This window comes from Syngnathoides biaculeatus, chromosome 15 (genome assembly GCF_019802595.1).
Source record: "Syngnathoides biaculeatus isolate LvHL_M chromosome 15, ASM1980259v1, whole genome shotgun sequence".
NCBI classification, from domain to species: Eukaryota; Metazoa; Chordata; class Actinopteri; order Syngnathiformes; family Syngnathidae; genus Syngnathoides; species Syngnathoides biaculeatus.
In genome coordinates, this window is record NC_084654.1 from 2,982,924 (window position 1) to 3,008,284 (window position 25,361).

Here is a 25,361-nt window from a genome sequence, read left to right on the forward strand (position 1 = left end):
CCCTCTATGGGATGTAAATGCGATGCAGAAGCGAAAACTCCAGACTGTTTTGACCTTGATTGTTTATCTACCAGACCCCAAACAGGATCTATGGAGTTGTGGTTCTGGATGAACACATAACTCTGCTACCCACCACCTGCCCTGAAGTATAGGAAGATCGTTCTTAAACAGAACAAGTATTCAAAAATGTCACTGGTATCAGGTGCGATCCTAGCATATACAAAAATATCACTTTTCAGGAAACCAAGGAAACGGCATATTTTTTGAGCCATTAACATTGCATTGGCAAAGAGATCAAGCCATTTTCAACACCTTAGATTGGTCACAAATGTTTAAAAATAACCTACTGATGTAGGGATTGACCAATCATATCCATCCATCCATCCATTTTCCTCGCCGCTTATCCTCACGAGGGTCGCGGGGAGTACTAGAGCCTATCCCAGCTGTCAAGGGGTAGGAGACGGCTTACATCCTGAACTGGTTGCCAGCCAATCGCAGGGCACAAAGACAAACAGCCACACTCACAATCACACTTCGGGGCAATTTAGAGTGTCCAATTAATGTTGCATGTTTTTGGGATGTGGGAGGAAACGCACGCAGGCATGGGGAGAACATGCAAACACCACACAGGCGGATCCGGGATTGAACCCTACGAGGCCAACGCCATACCAGCTTCACCACCCTGCAACCCCAATCATAACAGTTTGTGAAAAATATTAAATTTACCAACTTTGGTCATCAGTTTCAGACCGACATCAGCGATATGTTGAAATGCAAAGCATTTTGGAGTGTTTAACTATCAGAAAGTACTGTATATGCTGAAAGAGTGCGACTGGCTGCCACTGCTCACTGGCTACTTGTAACGTTCCTGTGTGTAATTGGCTCCAGAGTACTGCAAAAGGTGGTGGAATATGCTTTTATACCAACAAGATATAGTGCACGAATGTTACACAGCTGTGCACACACTGCAGCCCACTTTTTAACTGTAAGCCATTTTTTTTCGACACGTGAGTTCACATCTTTCATTCTAATCTGTGTTTACATTCTGCCTCAAGCTAGCATGAACGCAGCACTGCTAATGCTTGCTAAGCAGGTAAATGAGATTGAAGAAAAAAAAAAAAAAAAGAACACCCAGATTCACCGCTCATTATCCTTGGAGATTTTAACACAGCTAAACTTAGCCACGAACTCCCTAAATACAAGCAGCACATGAAATGTCCAACAAGGGCAAATAACACTCAAGACCAATGTCACACATCCATTAAAAACTTATATCGTGCAATCCCCCACGCACCCATTGGCTCATTCCTTGCTGTACTTAATACCTACATAAGACAAGCACTTAAGTGTGCGAAGCCTTTATAAAGCCAATTAAAAAGTGCACCAATGAGGCAAAATTAGAATTTCAAAGCTGCTTTGACAGCAGAGACTGGAGTGTCTTTGAAAATTTAGTGCGCAGCCTAGATGAACTAACGAATATTATTACCGCATATGTCAGTTTCTGTGGGGAGGTGTGTGTAGCAACAATTTTTTTTTCGCACATTAAATAACTACTAGCCGTGGTTTTCAGCCAGACTTAGTCAACTCCACCAGGCTAAAGAGATTGCATATTGTAGTGGGGACAAGGCCCTCTCCAATCACACTAGAAACCACCTGATTAAAAAAAAATGAACATTTCAAAGAGGGACTATGCAGTTAAACTGGAAAAACATATCAGCACAAATGACTCCAAAACAGTTTGGCATGGATTCCATCCATCAATTATTGCTTTTCCGGGTCGGGTCACGGGGGAAGTAGCTTCAGCAGGGATACCCAGACTTCCCTTTCCCCAGCCACTTCTTCCAGCTCTTCCGGAGGGATCATGAGGCATTCCCAAGCCAGCCAAGAGACAGTCTCTCCAGCGTGTCCTGGGTCGTCCTCGGGGTCTCTTTCTGGTTGGACATGCCCGGAACACCTCACCAGGGAGTCGTCCACGAGGCATCTGAACCAGATGCCCCAGCCACCTCATCTGGCTCCTCTCAATGCGGAGGACTTGCGTTTCGACACTGAGCCCCTCCCGCATGGATTACAATCGCTCACTAATTATAGCTGACCTTCTCCCCCGGTAGAAAACAAGAGCTGGCTAGCCGACGACCTAAGTAGCTTTTACTATTTTCAACAGGTCTCTAGAACTGTGTGAAGTACCGAGCTACTTCAAACGTTCCAATACTAGTCCCCCAAAATGGCAGCAGTCTCAGGTCCTTTGAATGCCTTGTGCTGGACCACCTCAAGAGCGTCACTGGTCCCCAGCTGGACCCACTGCAGTTTGCCTATCAAGCTAACAGGTCTGCGGATGATGCCATTAACATGGGACTGCACTTCATCCATGAACATCGCGACAGCGAGGGTACCTATGTGAGGATCCTGTTTGTGAACTTCAGCTCTGTGTTTAACACCATCATCCCTGAAGTCCTCTCCTCCGAACTTCACCGGCTCAGCATCTCTTCTGCCATCTCCTGGTAGATCTATAACTGGGGAAAGCTGGGGAACACTACCACATCCATGCGCACTATCAACACTGGGGCACCCCAAGGTTGTGTCCTCTCCATTCTTGTTCTCCACAAACAACTGCACCTTGTGGCATCTGACTGTCAAACTCATAAAGTTTGCAGATGACACCTTAGTCATTGGCCTCTGCGACGAGTCTGGATATCGACAGGAAGTGGCAAGACTGGAGCGTTGCTGTGGTCAACATAACCTGGCATTGAACACTCTGATGACTGTAGAGATTATTGTGGACTTCAGGAAGCATCCTTCACCACAGCTGCCCCGGTAGCTGTCCAACTATCTTCTGTCAAATGTCGTGACCATCAATTCTTGGGAATTACAGTCTCGAGGACCTGAAGTGGGAGACGAACATCAACTCCAGCCTCAAAAAAGCCCAGGAATGGATGTATTTCTTGCGGCTTCTGAGGAAGCACTTATGGTCACAAGAGCTGCTGAGACAGTTCTACACAGCGGTCATCCAGTCAGTCCTGTCTGTGTACCTCCATCACAGTCTGGTTTTGGGCTGCCACAAAAAAGGACAAAGTCCGAATGCAACGAACAATCAAAACCACTGAACGGATTATTGGCACCTCTCTACCCACTATTGGAACTTGCACGCAACTTGAACTAGGTCCAGAGCAGGCAGGATCCTTTCGGATCCTCCACATCCTGGCCACCAGCCTTTCCAGCTCCCTCCATCGGGACAATGTTACAGATCAATGAAAGTCAAAACTAGCACGCATTTGAACAGTTTTTTTTTTTCCCCCTCTAACAATTAAGTCATTAAATTCTTGATCAGCGAACCTACTATTTTTCTGCCTTGTGCCATTGTTAGGATACTTAAATCCTTCTGGTCCAATCGGTGTTAGTACAGCGAGTTCTTGGGTTAAGACGATCTCGACCGAAAATGTTTCGACTTTACGATGCCCGAGTCTTGTCCGCCATTATGGCGCCAGCACCATAGTGTTTCTGTTTAAGAACCTCTGACCTTCTTTGTCACAGAGTGGTCCAATTGGCTATAGCCACGACCCTGCTGGGATCCATTCGGATCTTACCTTCCGCCAACACGAACCCCAGAAATGAAAAAGTAGGCCAGTAAAACTCATTTTTCTTTCTTGACATAAAAGTCATTAAGCAGGAGCCACTGCAACACCGCTCGAACATGCCCAATGTGGGACTTGTCATTCGGGGAGAAATTTAATGTCATCTAGATCAACAAAAGCGAGAAATGTTGAGCGTATCACGTAATACGTCATTGACAAAATTCTGAAACACCGCCGGGGCATTCATGACCCCAAATTGCATTACTTAGTATTCATATCATTCCGTACTGAATGCAGTCTTCCACTCATCCCCCTCTTTAATCCTGACGAGATCAGTCCGGTTGTCAATGACTCCACTACGTATTAACTCATGGTTTGGTGTTCTGGGCCTGAAAGTGGGAAGAGTCTCCCTCGAAGAGGTGAAGTACCAGGCAGGAAGTCAATACCGCAATCATATGTACAGTAATTGTAGTGGCTAAATGCATCATTCTGTTGGCCCATGCTGCTCATGTTATGGCTCATCTGGTCGTGGCTGAAGGCGTCGTTCTGTTGGTCCTTCCTGCTCATGATGGAAGTGATTTGACCTTGGACTTTGAAAATACTTCCTTGATGTTATGATAGCAAGAGGACACTAGAGAAAAGTCCTGATCATCTACATTGACATCTACATTCCGCGTGCTCCGTGCCGTGAAGTAGGTCTGAACACAGTTAGCGCCCCCTTGACATGATTTGCCAAGATGGCCACTCGATATGGGGGTCATGCATTTTCAACCAAAGGTTCCCCAAAATTCCGTCATGGTTAATGGCTTTAAAAACATGGAAATTAATGCACTCAGAGTATGAGTCCAAGAATTTCATTGTGTTTGAGTGCGTTGTTACTTTGCCCAAGAAAGTTCCATCAGCCCCGTACATGTTGTGCGGACACAGAACCTCAAAGATCCTGAGGCCCATGTGCCTTACAAGGAGCATATTTAAGAGATTTGGCATCAGAACTCGAGTCAGTTAAAACGGTGGTATGGATTTGCTGCCCCCATGAACCTAGCGTGACCTGAGGCAGCGCCTGGGCTGAGCTGTTCTTTATGAGACTCAAACTCACCGTTGTCGGAGTCTTTTTAGGGGTCACAGGTTTGGCGTGGCAGCAATCCATGAACCTTTTATATTATTTATTTACTGGTGCAGTGTGATAAATAAATTTGCCGCCTCGTGCTCTGGAGTCGTGGATTGAAATACCTGCTCCATTGTCCTAATGAATTACGACACGTCTACGTTTTGCGGCTCCACTCAGTCGTTGTCCACGCCTCTGGAATCCCGTCAGGTGACAAAAGATGAACGCGATCTTCACCCTTTCCGTGGGGAAGGCAGCTGCCTGTAGCTCGAAGTGGAGCTTCCACTGCAAGATAAAGGGATTAATGTTTACTGAGTCCCCAGAGAACTGATCCAGGTGTGAGAGTGGCAGCCACGTGTGGAGCGGGAACCGGCTAGGTGACTGACTCGCGGCGAGACAATTATTCCGCAGGTGCTAGCAGTGCCGAGCTGGTGACGTCCCTACTGTGGGAAGATTCAAGCAGAGAATGAAACGGAGTAACTACCTGCTGCAACCTAGTGTCCTGGTGCTCCGACTTCTGGCCTAATGTAAGGAATTGTTCTTCATGTTGGGCAAGGCAAAGATGTTGAGCCGAGAGAGCCTTACGCTCCAGATCAAAGTCAGCAGGGAGTCAAACTCGGGATTGAACCCAAGATGCATGACTCTGAAACCCAGGTTCAGCTGGAGCAGGAGGTTTACACAGGCACACAGTCAAAGAAACCAACAGTTAACAGAATTGTCAGGCAAAGATGCATGGTCAAACGCGAAGCAGGGTCTAGCATCTGAGAGGTACTTAACATGACACAAGGAACCAGATGCTCTAACCTGTAGTCACCCGGGCCCCTTTTGTGTCAACATTTATAAATCTTTTCCTTGTATTTGAAAGAAAAGGAAAAATGAAAATGATGGGTGCCATGTAAATAAAACAAAAACAAATAATGTTTGTATTTTTAGGAACAATTTAGGGCGCAAAAAAGGAATACAAGAAAAATAAAAGAAAATAACATCAATTAAAATGGCAATATATTTTAAGTGAGATGACTGTTTAGAATAGGTTTGTCTTCGGTTTGGAATTGAAGAGGGTAGTTTAAAGGTAAAGGAATAGTGAATTCGAGGTGGCTGTCCAGAATAAGTTTGTCTTCGGTTTGTAATTGAAGAGGGTGTTTTCAGGTAAAGGGATTGTGAGTTCGAGTGGTCACGGAGGCAGAAGGAATGGTGGATGAAGGAAGGAGATCTGAGAAAGAGGAGTGGCTGACAATGTGAAGGAGGTCAACAAGATATGGCGGTGTGAAGATTGGTAACCATGAAGGTGCAGATCGATCCATCCACCCATCCATTCATCTTCTACCACTTTTCCGGGTCGGATAACTGGGGCAGTAGCTTTAGCAGGGATACCCAGACTTCCCTTTCCCAGATTCATCCAGCTATTTTTGAGGGATCCTGAAGCCTTCCCTGGCCAGCCGAGACACATAGTCTCTCCATTGTGTCCTGGGTCGTCCCTGAAGTCTCTTTCTGGTGGGAAGTGCCCAGAACACCTCACCAGAGAGGTGTCCAGGAGCCACTTTATCTCGCTCCTCTCAATGTGGAAGAGCAGCGGCTTGACGCCGAGCCTTTCCCAGATTATCAAGCTTCTCACTTTATCTCTAAGGGAGAGCCTGCTCACCCCTCCGTAAGAAACTCATTTTGTCCGCTTGTATCTGGGATCTTATTGTTTCAGTCATGACCCAGAGTTTGTGACCGTAGGTGAGGGTAGGAACGTAGATGGGCTGGTAAATTGAGAGCTTCGCCTTTTGACTTAGCTCCCTCTTTACCACAACAGACTGGTACAAAGTCTGCGTCACTGGAGACGCTGCATCGCTCCAGCTGTCGAACTCCTACTCCATGCTTCCCTCACTCATTAACAAAGTCCCCAAATACTTGAACTCTTCCACTTGGGGCAGGATCTCATCCCCAACCCAGAGAGTACATGCCACCCTTTTCCTGACTGAGGACCATGGTCTCAGATTTGGAGGTGCTGTACTGATTCTCATCCCAGCTGCATCACACTGGGCAACGAACCGCTCCAGTGAGTTTTGGAGATCACAGCTTGATCAAACCAACACAACCACATCATCTGGAAAGAGCACAGATGCAATGCTGAAGCCACCAAACCGGATACCCTCTACGCCTCAGCTGTGCCTAGAAATTCTGTCCATAAAAGTTATGAACAAAATCGGTGACAAATTTCAGTCGTGGTCCAACTCTTACCGGACAGGAGTCTGAATTATTAACATTGTTGCCAACAATGCGGAGCAAACTCTGACAGCACCCGTACGGGGACTGGATCAGTGGGTTTGGTACCCCATATTCCCAAAGAACCCCTCACCCGACTCCCCAAGCAACACAGTCGAACGCCTTCTCCAAGTCAACCAAACACATGGAGACTGGTTGCCTGTTTAACCACCTCGGTGACCTCAATCCCAGATATAAAAGAGCTTGCCTCAGAACTCAGCCTCTTCTTCCTCATTGGAAGGCGTGTCGGTGGAATTGAGGAGGTCTTCAAAGTATTCTCCCCACCGACTCAACTACGTCCCGAGTTGAGGTCAGCACTGCCCCGGTCCTCATCATACACAGTGTTGATGGTGCACTGCTTCGCCCTCTGGAGATGCCAGACGGTAGGCCAGAATTTCTTCGAAGACGTATTGAAACAGGGTTCGCACGCGGCCCTAAAAGTCCCTAAAAACCCCTAAATTTTCGAAGGTGCATTTAGAGGCACCTAAGTCCTTAAAATCCGCGAAAACCAGGCAAACCTCTAAAAAGGCCTTAAATTAAAAAAATATCAAAGGGAGGACCTCTACTGCCAAAATTCTCCCTAAAAAATAAATTAATCTTTTATGTAAAAAAAAATAGCGTTCCGTCTGGCGTCCAAATCAGCCAGAAATTGTCAACGGAAGTCACCGTGTTAACAACTAGTCGCCATCTTGTCGATATTCCATTGTTTCCGTGAGTAGGCCTTTCACTTCGTCTTCGTTACGACGTAGCGTAGTTCTTTCATCGATCCAACTTGTATCACGGGGAAGTGCATTTTTCAAGAAGCTTGGGTTGAAAGTAAGGAGTTTGGGAGCTGGGTTCGTCGAGATCCAAAAGATCGGCACATGTTTTACTGCCATCTGTGCAAGCAGAGTTACCAACTTGAAAAGATGGGCGTCAAAGCGCTGGAATCGCACCGGAAAAACGGGAGAAACGCTGATTTGGCGAAGACTCTCTCATCTTCCGTTGGTATGAATCTGTTTCTAAAATATCAAGATAGTGAAGCATCAACTTCAGGCAGTGGTACCAGAAGTGCATGCGCACTAGGGATCGCAAAAAAACGCTTACTTTCCTAACCGGTTTTAACCGAACAGCTGTAACAAAAAAAAAAACCGATTAACCGGTTTTAAAACCGGTACCATAGTGGTGTTTACATAATTCACCCGCGGGACCAAGAGTTGGGGTGCGGGGTTCCACACGGACTGTTTTTGTTGTTGCTCTTTTGGAGTGACGAGTTCACAGAGTTCCCCCTGTTATGCGAGTAGTGTTTTGATGTCTGCCAATAAAAAAAGTTTACTGCCATACTTTGGAGCGTTTCCTCGATGCCATATTTGATGTTTCATTGATTTAACTGAATGTTCTTTTGACTCCAACATTACTCTAACAGCGAAACTTGAAAAAAGTGAAAATTATGTTGAAAAATAGCGCAATGTGGAGTACCGGAACCAGAAGAAATGATTGGAAATTTTAACCGATTTCGAAAGTCCGATTACGGTTTCGGTTTTAAAAAACGAAAACCGGTTATAACCGGTTATTTGTGACCGGTTGCAATCCCTAATGCGCACCGACAGTTGTCCAGCCAGAAGTCAGGCTTTATGAACGTAGTTCAATACACGAAGACGGACTCGTTAAAGGCAGAGATCGTGTGGACTTTAAAAGTGATCTGCAGCCATTACAGTTACAAATCTTTGTTTGCAGTCGTGTTCCCAGACAGTGACATTGCTAAAAACTACCACTGTCGGGAAAGGAAGACTTCATACCTGGCTACATTTGGCATCGCTGCCCACTTTTCATCTCTACTGCCTCAAAGCCAAAAAAGCCAGAATAGAGACTGACATATCTATGCTTATTGAGAAGGCTGACAGGCTGTGTGAGGAAGCAGAAGAAAAGAAGAATCTGAGGTTTATCACCGAGGCGAATGCAATCAGAGGCAGAGCAAAGGACAAGAGAGCCACTTTGGCACCTCTGCAGCAACAAATAGAAGAGGCACTGGGTAGGCTCAAGGAGCTAGAGTAGGGATGCTGAAACAGACATCAGTAGAAGACACTTGTGTATATAGTTGCAATTGTAGTTAGAATCTGTTTTTCTGTATACTGTTATGTGAATACGTTGACAATGGTCATATCAATGAGATGTACCACAAGGGGCGACAGGTGATCACTGTCACAGGTACTGAGATACTGGAACATTTTATGAACCAAGAGCAGTTGATGGCACCATTGGGTGAGTCTTTTTTCCTTACTCTTGATTTCCCACGATGACCCTAAATTTTTCGTGTCGGCCCTAAATTTTTTCCGTGTCGACCCTAAATTTTTCGTGTCAGCCCCTAAGAATGCCCCTATAAAGCCCTTAAATTTTTTTGGTCAGACTGAGTATGAACCCTGTCTGTTACATAACACACCTGACACCTTCCGCCAGCTGTTCCAACCTGCTCTTTGACAATGCTCCACGCTTTTAAAATCCACCGGAAGAGCTTTGCATGTGGCCAATTTTTGTGAAAGATTTTTAAATTAAATCAATTAAACTCATAGCCGCAAGCGAAAAAAAAAAAAAAAAAAATTTTATCACATCGTAAAACAGGCCACGGGGTTCAAGTTAATGGCTTGTCATCTGTAAATTACAGTAGTCAGTCCCCAGCTCCACTGCAATTGTCATGATAATGAAAGCAGTACATGGCATTGATTCCAAATTGGTGGGGGTGGGATCAGCAGTGCCTCATTTGTATGAGACAGGATCAGCACCTCAAAATATTTGAATTTCACCAAGTGAAAAAACAGGTGCCATAAAGTATGCTGTGATTCTTCATCCATGGGTATTTTGGACAAATGCATGTCACAGATACCACATAAATGTTAAATTACAAGTGCACAATATGCCTCTATTAATTTATTTTACTCAATTATTTCATGCATATTTGTTAAAAAAAAGATTGACATTTGTTTTTGAAGGCTTTTTTAAAAAAATATGTTGCATAATTCCACAGAATCACTCCTGACCGCTGAGATTTTGACTATTTAAGAAAAAGTCTGACCTAGGTAATTGGCAACTTTTGTATTCTTGTCAGGATGTCGAGATACGGACCAACGCAGCGCTTTACCTGCCCCAGATCAACGACTTGTTGAACAGAGTTCCCCGGCAGATGTTGCTGCTATTAAAAACCAACGACCTATTGAGGGGAATTGAAACCACTCTACAGACCAGAGCTTCATCATCCTCCTTCATCAACATGTCACGCTGCTGTATACGTGCTTTGGCAAGGTACAAGTCAGAAAGTCACAGGAACCAATGTTCTGTGTAACATTATCCTCTTTAGTCTGTGTAATCACTCCTTTTCGCTTCTATAATGATGGTACTATCAGTAAGTGGGGGGAATCCAATGTGCACTTGAAGTTTCTGTTAATTGAATTTTTGTGTAGGTTGGAAATAAGTTTTTATTTTGGCCCATTTGCTGTCCCAGTATCTGAAATGGAGCTGGGGTCTGTTCCTTAGTGACCGTTCAATAATATTGGTCTTTTGTTTAGAGGTCAACATCAATGTGTGGTACAAGAATGCAGGCACATGGGGTCACAAGCCATTGCAATCTGTAGGCCCCAAGCCTGGATAAATGCAGAGGGTTGCGTCAGGAAGGGCATCCAGCGTAAAACTGTGCCAAAAAATATGAGCCTTCATCTAAAGAATACCATACTGGATCGGTCGTGGTCCGGGTTAGCAATGCCCGCCCCTGGCACTGTTAACCTGCAGGGCATTGATGGAAATTCAGCGATTGTGGGTCGAAGACAAAGAAGAGGAGGAAAGCAGATTCGTCGGCAGAAGAAGAAGAGGAATGCGCAGAGCCTAAAACTGAGTGTAGGGACTTTGAATATTGGGAGTATGAAAGGAAAAGCCCAGGAATTGGTTGAAATGATGATTAGGAGAAAGGTTGATATATTGTGCATCCAAGGGAGCAGGTGGTAATGTAGTAAGGCTAAAATTTTAGGAGCAAGGTTTAAATTATTTTACCATGGAGTAGATGGGGAGAAAAATGAAGTAGGGGTTATTTTAAAGGAAAAGCTGGCTAAGAAGGTTTTGGAGGTGAAAAGAGTATCAGATCCTGCGATGATGATGAAACTTGAAATTGAGGGTGTTATGTATGATGTGGTTAGCTGCTATGCCCCAGAGGTAGGATGTGACCGCGAGTTGAAAGAGAAATTCTGCAAGGAACTACTGAAAGTAGTCCCGAGCATCCCAGACCCCGAGAGAGTTGTGATTGGTGCAGATTGTAATGAACATGTTGATGAAGGAAACAGGGGGGGATGAAGAAGTCATGGGTAAATACGGCATCCAGGAATGAAACTTTGAGGGGTAGATGGTGGTGGACTTAGCAAAAAAGATGGAATTGACAGTGGTGAACACATATTTCCAGAAGACAGGAAGATAGAGATGGTGGTGGACTTTGCAAAAAGGATGGATATGGCAGAAGTGCACATTTTTTTTCCAGAAGAGGCAGGAACATATAGTGATCTACAACAGCGGAGGTAGAACTATGCAGGTGGATTATATTTTGTGCAGACATTATAATCTGAAGGAGGTTACTGACTGTTAGGTAGTGGTAGGGGAGAGGTGTAGCTCAAACGCATGGATGATGGTGTGTAGAATGACTCTGGTGGTGGGTAGGAAGATTAAGAAGACAAAGGTAGAGCAGACAACCATGTAGTGGAAGCTAAGAAAGGAAGAATCTTGTGCAGGCTTTCGGAAAGTGGTGAAACAGGGTCTCCGTGGACAGTAGGAGCTCCCAGAAGACTGGACTACAATAGCCAAGGTGATCAGAGGGAAAGGCAAGAGAGTACTTCGTGTGTCTTCTGGTAGGAAAGAGGCGAAGGAGACTTGGTGGTGGAACCCCTAATTACAGGAAGTCATACAAGGAAAGAGGTTAGCGAAGAAGTGGGACACTGAGAGGACTGAGTAGAGGCGGAAGGAATACATTGAGATGCAATGTGGGGCAAAGTTAAATGTGGCAAAGGCTAAACAAGAGCCATATATATGGCGACATGTACACGAGATTTGACACGAAAGAAGGAGAAAAGGATCTCTACAGGTTGGCCAGACAGAGGGATAGAGATAGGAAGGATGTGCAGCAGGTAAGGGTGATTGAGGATAGAGATGGAAATGTGTTGACTGGTGCCTGTAGTGTGCCAAATAGATGGAAAGAATACTTTGAGAAGTTGATGAGTGAAGAAAATGAGAGAGAAGGAAGAGCAGAAGAAGCAAGTGTGAAGGATCAGGAAGTAGCAATGATTAGTAAGGGGGAAGTTAGAAAGATACTAAAGAGGATGAAAATGGAAAGGCAGGTGGTCCTGATGACATTCCTGTGGAGGTATGAAAGCAATTTGGAGAGATGGCTGTGGAGTTTTTGACCAACTTATTCAATAGAATACTAGCGGGCGAGAAGATGCCTGAAGAATGGAGGAAAAGTGTGCTGGTTCCCATTTTTAGGAACAGGTGATTTCCAGAGCTGTGGGAACTATAGAGAAATAAAGCTAAGCCACACAATGAAGTTATGGGAAAGAGTACCAGAGGCTAGACTCAGGACAGAAATAAGTATCGGCGAGCAATAGTATGGTTTCATGGCTAGAAAGAGTACCACAGATATATTTGCCTTGAGGATGCTAGTGGAAAAGTACAGTGTAAGTCAGAAGGAGCTACATTGTGTCATATGTTTTTAGAGAAAGCCAATGACAGAGTACCAAGAGAGGAAATCTTGTAACTGCATGCGTAAGTCTGGTGTGGCAGAGAAATATGAATAGTACAGGTCATTTATGAGGGCAGAAGAACGGTGGTGAGGTGTGTCGTAGGTGTGACAGAAGAATTTAAGGTGGAGGTTGGACTGCTTAGGGGGTCAGCTTCTGAGCCCCTTCCTGTTTGCTGTGGTAATAGATAGGCTGACAAATGAGGTTGAACTGGAATCCCCTTGGAGCATGATGTTCGCAGATAATATTGTGATATGCAGTTAAAGCAGTGATCAGGTGGATGAGCAATGAGAAAGACGGAGACATGCACTGGAAAGGAGTGGAATGACGATTAGCCAAAGTAAAACAGAATAGTCAGGCTCCAGGGAGAAGAGATAGTGAGTGTGGCCGACTTCAAATACTTGGGGTCAACAATCCAGAGCAATGGTGAGTGTGCTAAGGAAGTGAAGAAACGGGTTCAAGCAGGTTGGAACAGCTGGCGGAAGGTGTCTGGTGTGTTATATGTCAGTAGAATGATGAAGGGCAGTTTTTTTTTTAAACAATATATTTATTAGATTTTTCATATACTTTTACAAAAACAACACAATAACAGTAAAACAAAAACAAAGAAAAAAAACAGTATGCACAGACATAATAGAGTTTAAAAAAAAAAGCACACAAATCACAAATAATTCACTTTTTTTTTTTTTTTTTAAAAACTCTTCTAAGGGTTTCCATATGTCCTCAAATTCCTGAGCTCTTCCTCTCATAATATACTTGAGTCTTTCCTGTGCAACACAAGATGCTATTTCCAACATCCATACTTTTATTGGAGGAATGTCCACTTTTTTTCCAAAATAATGCAGTTGTTCTCCTGGCCTGCAGGAGACCCAAGTACCCTTGTCATTAGAGCACTTAGTACACGTGTCTGAAATGTCAGGGGTCCACTGATGAAGTTTAACAGGAGTCACATAGGTCCTCATCAGCCATTTGTATTCTAATAGCCTCATTCTCATATTTGTTTGTTTTTGTGCTTTAAGGCATGCATGTTCCCAATCAATTACTTCAATATTTTCTTTAATATCTAGTTTCCATGCCTCTAATTTATTTTTACTTGATTCTGTATCATGTGAGACTAGAGATTTATAGAACATAGATATCTGCTTACATCCATGCAAACCTGACTAGACAATATCTTCTAAACTGGACAAAGGGGGTTCATGTTTTTGATTTGTGCTGACAAAGTGTTTTCACTGCAGATATTTGAAAAAATGCTTATTTGGAATAGAACATTTTTGACATATTTGAATGAATGTAAGCATTTCACCATTTACATAAAGGTCACCTATTGATTTTAGACCATTATTTGCCCATAATTTAAAACCCCCATCTGCTCTTCCAGCTTTAAAAATCGCATCACCTCATATGGGAGAAAACCGTGAAAGTAAAGGAGTGTCCCCTATAGGTTTGTGTGATTTAAACCAAATATCTATAGTGTTTTTAAAAAATGAAATGAAAAATGAAGAGACGGGAAGCAGAGCTGGAGGTGGCAGAAATGAAGATGTTGAGGTTCTCGCTTGGAGTCAGCAGGTTGGATAGGATTTGCAAATGAGCTCATTCGAGGGACAGTCATAGGTGGATGTTTTGGAGACAAGGTTTGAGAGAACAGACTTCGATGGTTTGGACATGTCCATAGCGAGAGGAAAACCAAAGGCAAGATTGATGGATGTTGTGAGGGAAGACATGAGGGCACTTGGTGTTAGAGAGTCTGCTTTGTAAAAGATGTTTACGCTCCCCAAAAAGGCAAAAATTATCAATAAAACTCAAAGATTGTGCAGTTCACACTTTGCTTATCCACCTGTTCAATTGACAGAGCCTCATGAAACGTTCATCTCCAGATCGTACAAGTAAGAGAGGACCGCTTATAAAAACCTCAGCATTCAAACATTGCGCTTTTGTTACGAGATCAATGAAATCTCTGATTGTTGATTGAGAACATCCAGGGCCCCTGTGTGTATAGTGACAGATTTCACAGTTTGGTGCTGATCAGTGATCTACAAACACGGTGCCATGAGTAAAACGCACTACTTTGGTGTTCTCACTGCAAAAGTGTTTCACATCCTTGATGGCTCCATCACCAACTGTTAATTTTTGAGGTCTTGGATTATTTAATTTCATACCTTTCAGTGGTGATAGAGGATGCGCATTCTTGTCTTGTAAAAGTGGCTCAAATCTATTTGTTAGTCCGATGTCAATATTTTGTACTGACTCATATTCTTTTTTTCTTTTTCTTGCTCTTCGGTGTAACGACCATCCATGGCCGCTCACTTGGTGTTGAGGCACCCGCAATACAGGCCAGCCAGGCCTGTAATCTCTTGGTGCTGTTGTGTCTCCCTTTTTAAATATCCCATATTTTTGGGCTTTGCTCCCAGAAAATTCCAGGGAGAGCTTCTGGAGGTTTTGTTATTTTTTTTCCACAGCCCACGTCTGTCCTCATTGTTGAGCTCGGTGGCTGTTTCTTAGCACACCTCGGCTTACCATTTTGAGACATCGGTAGAGTGGTTTTATTCCCTGAATGCCCATTTACATCCACAGACTTCAAGACTCTGTCATAATCCTGCCGGTCTTAGCCTTGGCTGTGCAGGTCCCCCAACATACCGGCAGTCATCAGGAGGCACACACCTGCGCCTCATTCCCAATAATTACCTGTAGTACTTATGGGACCCAGCGGATGGTCTGACTTTCCCAGATCGTTGCCATTGATGTTTCGTTCCCGCACTTCCTCTGCTCTGATCTCGACTCCCGGCGTACCGACCCCTGCCTGTCTCCCGACCTACGCGGTAAACCTGACGTCATTATCACTGCTGCTCTCGTGGACTGCCTGCCTGGTTACCGACTCTGGACTGTCAGATTCCGCTTATCCGCAGGACTAATTGGGAGAAATGTCCTGACCGACTCTCCAGTTAAAGAGTTAATCTACCCCTTTACCCCAGCCGACTCTAACGCCGTGCGTGCAGGAGGTCGGGAGCTTCTTAAGTCTGTGTCGAAATGAATTCGCCTAGGTGTACTAACTGCCTTTAGCTTTGCAGAGCCAATCCGGTCTGCCCCCACTTGTCCGCCTTGTCGAGTAACCTTTCCGAGTAACAAGGTGACAAAGTGTTCGCTCTGCTTTTACAGCCGCTCCATCTCTTATGAATCGATTGCACTTGTCATTGACCTAGTAAATTTAACAGTCCTTATTAGGATCGTACGGATTTGTTTTATCTTAAGACGGAGATTATCAATGAATGACTGATTAAAATAGAATTTTTACGACTAAATGATATTAATCTTGATGACGTTCGATCTTTAATGAGGTAGAATGGTAATAATGAGAACTCAATATAAGAATGACAAAGATAGATGAAGATGGAAATTCTAAGAATTTAATAAAATGATAAAAATTGTTCAGATAACATTCATTATACAGTTATCCCCGCCAGACGTGAGGTATGGTTGCGATGTTAAGGCAAAATTCAATGTTAATTGAACATGAATCAATAAAAGTAAAAATGGTTAAAATGATAAAAATGATGGTAAGAAGGATAAGATAAATGATAAAAAAAAATAGCAAAAAGCAATATAAATGAAGTGAGATTGAAATTGTATAAAAGCATCACAAATTAGGGATAATCGACATTTTTGAGTGAGCCTGTTAGGGTTGATATAGTCCTATATAGGTCGAAGCCTAATTTAATAATCAGGGTTTTCGGGATTACGGATTAATTGTCAAGACAACTTGCCCTTCATAAATAACCACGTAATATCGCTGGTATTATCCTGCCATTACCTTATTATAGTAGTTTTACTTGCGCCCAATCTCAACAAGAGTCATCAATTTAAGCACTCCAAGTTGCCAAATTCCTTCTCCCCGCCAGCTTGCCACACGACTATTACACCTATAGAAAGACCTTGTCTCTTTGTCCGCAAAAACTGAACAAAAAGCCCCGAACTTCCGTATCCAAGGTTTTTATAGCTTTTTGGTGGAACATTCTGGAAAATGTTGGCTGAATCTACGCCTAGTGGGAAGGGCCTCCCTTGGTTTCATCCTATCGGGCCCCATTTGGCATTCCTGGCTTGACTTGTCACGCCCTTCTTTGGCTTCACTCAATTTTGTCATTCTCCCTTTAATTAATAAATGCATCTTTAAAAAATATAACCACAACTCCCTTTCGGTTTCACTCAGTTTTGAACAATAGCATAAATGTATCAACATTCTTGTGAATACAATTTCCTCATGCATTCTCAGGCTTGTTTTAGTTGGTTGCTCATCATTGGTTGCCTTGTCTGAGAGAGACAGCCATACACAGGTTATATTCTTTTCACAAAGCTGTTTCAAAGAATCTTATTTTCTGCTAAAAGTCTAGTGGAAAAATAGTTGAAATCTATTTCTGCTTGCCGACATCCTGCGTGGTCGTTCGAGTGTGACGGGCTTCCTGTTCAGTAACTTGATGCTGCAACCATCTTGAAAAACGTTAGGTGTGACTTGACAGCTGCATCCTGTCACTGTCTTTATATCAGAAATAAGATGTGAATACAAAGATATAACAATAATTGGGTTTTTAAGGTTGCTAACCCCGATGTATGTATGTAATACAAAGATATGAAAAATAATCAGGTTTATATAAGGTTACTGACTTTGGTATACGTATGCAATGCAATGAGAAGCTAAGTGGGTAGGCTACGTTTATCAGAGAGGTCTTTGCCGTGCTGGTGACCCAATCAAGTATATTTTTGTTTGGCGACATCTGGTGTTCAATTTGAGCGTTGGTGGCTCAGCTCAAAACCTGAACCTTAAGCCATACACCCCAAATGTTATCAATTCGCTCCATTGCTATTTGTGGTATAGCAACCTATCTGACAAGAAGATATTTCCTGAACTGCCTCCACATTTCCCGAGTCGTGCATTTGGGTCCATCTCTGCGTTCTGGTTACGACAGACCGATCTGGCCAAGACATGGACCCAGGCGACTCAGTTGCGATCCATCGCTCCCTACAGATCCAGGGCAGACGCCTGGCCGAACAGGAGACTGCTCTCGAGTTAACCAATCAAATACTACTCGAAATATGTGCTCGGTTGGAACCGTGGCTCACATCCAGGACCAGTGATGTCAACGTCGGTCTGACAACGCCCACCACCGCTCCGACTCCTGGTCCGTCCGCGCCCGCTTTCCCGCCGTTCACGGATGTCCAGCAGTCGGTGTGCACACCACTCTCTCGGCCCAAACGGTTCACCGGAGACACTGGTAATGTTAAGCCCTTCCTTGCCCACTGTGATCTCCATTTAGAATTACAGATTGCTTTCATGATATCCCACCTGACGGCGAGGGCAGAGGCTTTGGCTACTGCTGAATGGAGCCGCAAGTCCGACACCTGGCGCACTTGGACCTCCTTTGTGTGTGCGATGACGCAGGTGTTCCAGTACACTTCCCCGGGACACGAGGTGGAGTTTCATTGATCACACTTCGGCAGGGCAACGTCGCATAGCAGACTTTACTATCGAATTACGTATTCGAGCAGCAGAGTGTTGGTGGAACGAGGAGGCTCTTCTCAACGCCTTCCTTCAGGGACTCTCACCGCGAATTCGTAACCATCTCATCGGAACTGCCCACTACCCTGGACTCGCTCATCACCCTGACCCTCAGGATCAACCAGAGGCTAGCGATCCAGGAAAGGGTTGATGCATTACAGGAGGGGGAGTAAAGACCTCTTGCACACAGCCCGCACTCCAACCGGTGCAAGTACCTGAGACAGAGCCTATACTAGTCAAGGGGCTCAACCGTCCGGCTAAAGAGCGGCAACAACGCCGACGAGAGGGTCGATGCTTCTTCTGCAGACGGTTGGGTCACTAAGTGGCCCATTGCCCTGTCAGTCCAACGCGCCCCGCTCTCAAGATATCTACACCGGTGAGGGTCAACAACACTGGGGCTGGCTCGAATCGGTCTCTGCTTCAGATTATGCTAAGCTAAAGTGGACGTACCTGCACGGCTACTGCTTTCATAGATTCTGGGTCAGACGAGAACCTGCTAAATCTTCATGTAGTCGACTTGTTGGGCGCAGAGACATTCCAGACACAACGACTCCGCAACGCTTATGTAGCTAACGGAAAAGTCTTGTGCTGAAATGACACACCGTACGCAATCCCTGAACATGACTTTTCCGGACGCACATACCGAACGCATAAGTTGTCACGTTTTTCACTCCTGAAACAGTGACGTTATTCTGGGCAGCCTCTGGCTCAAGAGACACAGTCCACACATTGATTGGTCCACCGGCCAAATCAGAGCATGGGGCGTGGAGTGCAGCGCGGCGTGTTTCGGGGCCCCAGAAGAGGGGAATCCGCAAGTCGCCTCGGTAGAGCTGCGGGAGCCACAACCAGAATCGGCCCTGTCATTAGTTCCATCTTGCTACTGATACTTAAAGGAGGTCTTTTCTGAAGCGAAGGCCAAGTCCCTTCCGCCTCACTGGTCTAATGACTTGCGCCATTGAGTTATTGCCCGGCACCTCACCCCCACGTGGGAGGCTTTTTTTCTTTAACAGGCCCGGAGCACCAAGCCATGAGTACATATGTGGAGGAGTCGCTGGCGGCGGTTCTCATTCAACTGTCGTCTTCCCCCGCAGGAGCCAGCTTCTTCTTTGTCAATAAAAAGGATGCCACCTTACGTCCCAGTATCGACTACCGGGGATTGAACGACATCACGTCAAAAATGGATACCGTGTTCCCCTAAGTTTTGAGTTGTTGCAAGGGGCCTGGATTTTCAGCAAACTGGATCTACGAAATGCGTACCACCTGGTGCGCATCAGGGAAGGGATGAGTGGAAGACAGGCTTAAACACACCAACGGGCCACTATGAAAATCTGGCGCCGGCTGTGTTCCAAAATGTCATTCATGATGTACTGCATGAAATGCTGAACAAGCACGTGTTCGTTTACCTCGAAGATATTTAGATTCTTTTTTTTTTTTTTCTTCCCCACACGAGGCTTCCCAAGTCAAGCACGTTCGCGACGTGTTACAGCAACTGCTGTATCACAACCTTTACATCAAGGTGGAGAAGTGCGAGTTTCATCAGCCTTCCGTCATGTTCCTGGGTTTCATTTTAACAGAAGGAGAAATCCGCATGGACCCCAACAAGGTCGACTCTATCCTCCAGTGGCCTACCCCTACCAACCACAGGGAGGTTCAGAGGTTCATCAGTTTTGCTAACTTTTACCGTAAGTCCATCTGGAACTTCAGTTCCATAGCCGCGCTGTCCAGCTTTACGTCAGCTCCGGTCCTCATCCTGTCTGATGCGGAAAGGTTTGTTGTAGAGGTGGACGCGTCGGACTCGGGGGATGGAGGCTGTGCTCTCCCAGAGGAGCGAGAGGGATGGGAGACTACACCCTTGCGCCTTCTTGTCCAAAAGGCTGACTCCGGCGGAGTGGAACTATGAAATTGGGACTGTGAGCAGCTCGCAGTTAAGACCGCCTTGGAAGAGTGGAGGCATTGGCTGGAGGGATCCCAGATGACGTTCCTGGTGCTAATTGATCACAAAAACCTCGAATATCTCGGGACTGCCAGGAGGCCGAATGCCTGTCAGGCCAGGTGTGCTCTCTTCTTCACCCGGTTTTGCTTTGCATTGTCGTTCCGTCCAGGTTCAATGAACGGCAAGCCTGATGCGTTATCCCAAATCCACGAGGGTGAACGAGCCGAGGCCGAGCACACTCCAATCTTCCCTGAGTCTTGCTTTGTCTCGGGCAGGTAAGGGATGCTCTGAAAGACTCCCAGGCTGGCTGGATGTCCCACCGATCAACTTTTCGTTGTACCCTCACTGAGGGGGTGTGTCATAGACTCGCGTCACACAAATAGGACTGTTTGCCTTCCCGGCATGGCTCAGACCCGTTCGGTGATAGAACAGCGGTTTTGGTGGCCGAACCTCGGGAGGGGCGTACGGAAGTACGTCAACCCGTGTCCGGTTTGCATGGCCAACAAGACTTCCCGCCTGCGACCTATGGGTGAGCTATGCCCCCTGCCTGTTCTGTCACGCCCATGGTCCCACACCTCCGTGGACTTTGTTACAAACCTGCTATGCTCTCAGGGTAACACTGCCTACCTCTCCATGGTTGATCGATTCTCAAAGATGGTCCATTTTATACCACTACCGAAAATCCCCTCTGCCAAACGTACTGCCGAACTCCTGCTTGATAGGGTCGAACTCCTGCTTGATAGGGTCGTCCGCTTTCATGGATTACCAACCGACATTGTTTCGGATAGGGGGCCCCAATTCGTATCATGCTTCTGGAAGGAATTCTGCTCCCTTATCGGGGCAACGGCAAGTCTAACTTCGGACCAGCATCCAGAGTCCAATCGTCAGATAGAGATGATCATCAACCAGGATATGGAGACTGGTCTACCCTGCTTGGCTTCACGCGACCACAGCACCTGGAGCCGCCACCTCGGATGGGTGGAATACGCCCATAATTCGCTGCCATCCGTATCAACAGGTATGGCTCCCTTCTACGTTGTCCATGGATACCGCCCTTCTCTCTTCCCATCCATAGGTGCTGAGTCCCCGGTACCATTTGCATTGGCGGGTGTGAGATGCTGCAAGCGGACCTGGGATCTAACCAAAAGGATGCTGTTGAGAATGGGTAGCACCTACAAGACCGCGGCGGATTGCAACAGGAGGAGGGCACTGACATAAGAGGTGGGACAACGCATCTGGTTATCCACCTAGGATGGAGTCTCGCAAGCTAGCTCCCAGGTTCGTGGGTCCATTCCCCATCACCAAAGTAATTAATCCGGTTGCTGTCTCCCTGAAGCTCCCCAGGTCTATGAGAGTCCATCCCATATTCCACGTGAGCCTGGTCAGGCCAGCTCACCCTTCTCCGCTGGCCGTGAAGGGGGTGGTATACTGTTATGATCCTGCCAGTCCTAGCCCTGGCTGTGCAGGTCCCCCGACACACCGGCAGTCATCAGGAGGCACATACCTGCGCCTCATGCCCAGTATTTACCTGATGCTGAGTGCTTAAAGAATCTAATAAAGCCTTCCAAGCAGAAAACCCTAGCATTATTTTTCCCACCATCAAGGCATTTCTTGACCACGACTGTTGCTGGAAAGGTTTTAAAATAAAAAAATAAAGTCAATACGTTAATTGTTGTAATCTTAGTATCAAATATGTAAAGTATAAATACTGTTGACATATTTTAATCATTCTGGTACCAAGATACACATACATGAAAATTCCTGGGATGTGGGAAGGGGGGTCGGAATCCTTTAATTTATATTATTACAGTTATTTATTTATATATTTATGTCAATATAAATTATCAAACACCGTATTACAGTAAGCCCTCCTTTTAATCCGTTCCACCAAAAATAGCTAGAGAATTGCCCAAATCAAAGCAACCTCATGACTACATTCATTTGACCTTGTTTCTAATACAGAGTGGTTCCACAAGGTGGCGGAGGTGATACAGTGATACATCGACTGGAGTATAACTATTCTCTGTATAGGTGGAACGGTGGCGTGCAGCTGGAAAAGAGTCTCACAGTTCTGAGGTCCTGGGTTGAATCCCGGACCAGCCCGTGTAGAGTTTGCATGTTTTCTCCAGGCACTCTGGTTTCCTTCCACATCCCAAAAACATGCAACATTAATTGGAGACTCTAAATTGCCCCGAGGTTTTATTGGGAGTGTGGCTGTTTGTCTCAATGTGCCCTGCGACTGGCTGGCAACCAGTTCAGTCTGTACCCTGCCTCCTGCCCGTTGACAACTGGGATTGTCCAGCACTTCCGTGACCCTTGTGACGATAACCGCCTAAGAAAATGGATGGATGGATAAATAATTAACCCTTTACCAGTGTGTTAAATGTGCAATGCATACAGGGTCAGAGAGACAAACAGCTGCGCATACAATCACACCTAGGAGCAATTTTTTGTGAGTCCAATTAATGTTGCATGTTTTTGGGATGCGAGAGGAAACCGGAGTGCCCGGAGAAAACCCATGCAGGCACAGGGAAAACATGCAAACTCCAAACAGGGACTGCTGGGATTGAACCCAGGTCCTCAGAACTGTGAGGCCAAAGCTTTCCAGCTGCACCACCGTGCTGTCTGTACATATATAGATTCATAATTAATTTTAACTTTTTTCAACAAAAAAACTGAGTCAAATTAGTTGTTAGCTTGAAAAAACGGCTGCTAGTGAAAGCTATCACCGCGAGGACGTCATGACGTGTTGTTAAAATCACGACTACACTCACTGCATAATATGTTATTCCTCTGGCAAACGAATCACTCATCAAATAAGTGCATAGGATCACTTCACTTCTACAACGGATCATCTCTTGAATGCCTTGATAGTTTTGGTATAATTTTACTTCAGTTATTTCAATGACCATTGTGGGGTTTTCTTTCGTTAACAAAAGGGTAGGAACACTTTATATGTGTGTGTGTATATTGTTCCTAGTTTTGCCATTTTTCATTGGGCTCAAGCGAGGGAGAATTTTTTTTCTCCCACCCAAGGTTTCTATACCAGCAGTCGTGATACCATAGTGGATGGCACATGGGTATCTACGATATTTCTTCCACAAGTACTGTATTAAATGTTTTTGTCTCCTTTTTAAATGTATTAACCATATTGGTACAATCTATGTCAAGAGTTTATTTCCATAATAAACAAATCCAGTGAAGAAAATAAGTATTTCAACAGCCTGCTATATTGCAAGTTTTCCCACTTAGAATTTATGTAGGGGTCTGAAATTTTCATCGTAGGTGCATGTCCACTATGAGAGATAATCTGAAAAGAAAAATCCAGAAATCACAATGTATGATTTTTATTTATTTATTTATTTATTTTAACAATTTGTGTGATATAGCTGCAAATAAGTATTTGAACACCTGAGAAAACCAATGTTAATATTTGGTACAGTACCCTTTGTTTGCAATTACAGAGGTCAAACTTTTCCTGTAGTTTTTCACCAGGTTTGCACACAATACAGGAGTGATTTTGGCCCACGCCTCCACACAGATCTCCTACATCAGACAGGTTTCTGGGCTCAGTTCCCTCCAAAGATTTTCTATTGGGTTTAGGTCTGGAGAATGGCTAGGCCGCGCCAGAACCTTGATATGTTTCTTACTGATCCACTCCTTGATTTTCCTGGCTGTGTGCTTCGGGTCATTGTCATGTTGAAAGACCCAGCCACGACCAATCTTCACTGCTCTGACTGAGGAAAAGAGGTTGTTCCCCAAAATCTCACAATCCATGGCCGCGGGCGTCCTCTCCTTAATACAGTGTAGTCGTCCTGTCCCTTGAGCAGAAAAACGTGCCCAAAGCATGATGCTACCACCCCCATGCTTCACAATAGGGATGGCGTTCTTGGGATGAAACTCATCATTCGTCTTCCTCCAAACACAATTAGTGGAATTATGACCAAAAAGTTCAATGTTGGTCTCATATGACCACAGAACTTTCTCCCATGACTCCTCTGTATCATTCAAATGGTCAGTGGCAAACCTAAGACGGCCCTTGACATGTGCTGGTTTCAACAGGGGAACCGTCCGTGACATGCATGATTTCAATCCATGACGTTTTAGTATATTACCAACAATCACCTTGGAAACGGTGGCCCCAGCTCTCTTCAGGTCATTGACCAAGTCCTGTTGTGTTGTCCTGCGCTGATTCCTCATCTCTCTAAGGATCATTGAGACCCCACAAGGTGATATCTTGCTTGGGGTTCCACTCTGATTGAGATTGATGATTGCTCCAACAGTGGACCTTTTTTCACCAAGCTGCTTGGCAATTTCTCTGTAGCCCTTTCCAGCCTTGGGGAGTTATACAATTTTGTCTCTGTTGTCTTTGAACAGCTCTTTGTTCTTGCCCATGTTACAAGTTTCAGTCTTACTGATTATATGGGGTGGACAGGTGTCTTTATGCAGCTAACGCGCTCACACAGGTCACACAGGTGTATCACACAAATCATGAAAAAAATCCTACATTGTGATTCCTGGATTTTTCATTTTAGATTATCTCTTTCACAGTGGACATGCACCTTCGATGAAAATTTCAGACCCCTCCATGATTTCTAAGTGAGAGAACTTGCAATATAACAGGGTGTTCAAATACTTATTTTTCTTCACTCTACATGTAGTTTAGTCATGTCACTCTTTTGAGAATGCGTTGTCTCAGATTCCACACAATATGTACACAGATTGTGTACATAGTTTACCAACGGTGCAGGATTTTACTTGCTATCCGATATCTTCCGTTGAGTTGAATCTCTCTATTATAATATCAGTTTCATGAGCAGATATGTCTTAATTTTCATATTAGGCATTTTCAATTTAGTCGGTGCTATTATTAGATCACTGTCCACAGGACTGCAGATGCATACATTCCCACTAAGTCTAGAACCTCGGGTGAAACAAAATTGAGAGAATATAGGATCTAGTTTTGGTAGGTTTGAAGCTGTGAGCAAAAGTAATGATTGTCTTTTTTTCCCCGCATTTAAATTTGCACCAATTTACTTTTTTTATTGGATATGGGAGGATATGGACAACAGTTTATGTGAGCTACTGTAGGCTATCCATACATCCATTTTCCAAACCACTTTTCCTCAAGAGGGTCATGAGGGTGCTGGAGCTTATCCCAGTGACCTCCCTGAACTTAACCCCTATCTTAAGCAAGTTACATTTTTCTAGT

At 44.8% G+C, this 25,361-nt stretch overlaps 1 protein-coding gene across 16 annotated transcripts in view; it reads left to right on the forward strand.

Moving 5' to 3' along the window:
• The window catches only part of adck1 (aarF domain containing kinase 1), a 163,662-nt gene that overhangs the window by 114,460 nt on the left and 23,841 nt on the right, over positions 1-25,361 (forward strand). For 11 of the 16 annotated variants that reach the window (XR_009798615.1, XR_009798617.1, XR_009798618.1 and 8 more), the window contains 2 exons: positions 10,007-10,200; positions 20,938-21,427. Coding sequence is in view for 4 of the 16 variants with exons in the window: in XM_061844906.1 (XP_061700890.1) it covers positions 10,007-10,200; positions 20,938-21,367 (624 nt within the window). In the remaining 12 variants the exon portion in view is untranslated. The remainder of the gene's footprint in view (positions 1-10,006; positions 10,201-20,937; positions 21,428-25,361) is intronic. The other 5 variants (XM_061844907.1, XM_061844909.1, XM_061844908.1 and 2 more) reach the window with 3 other exon arrangements.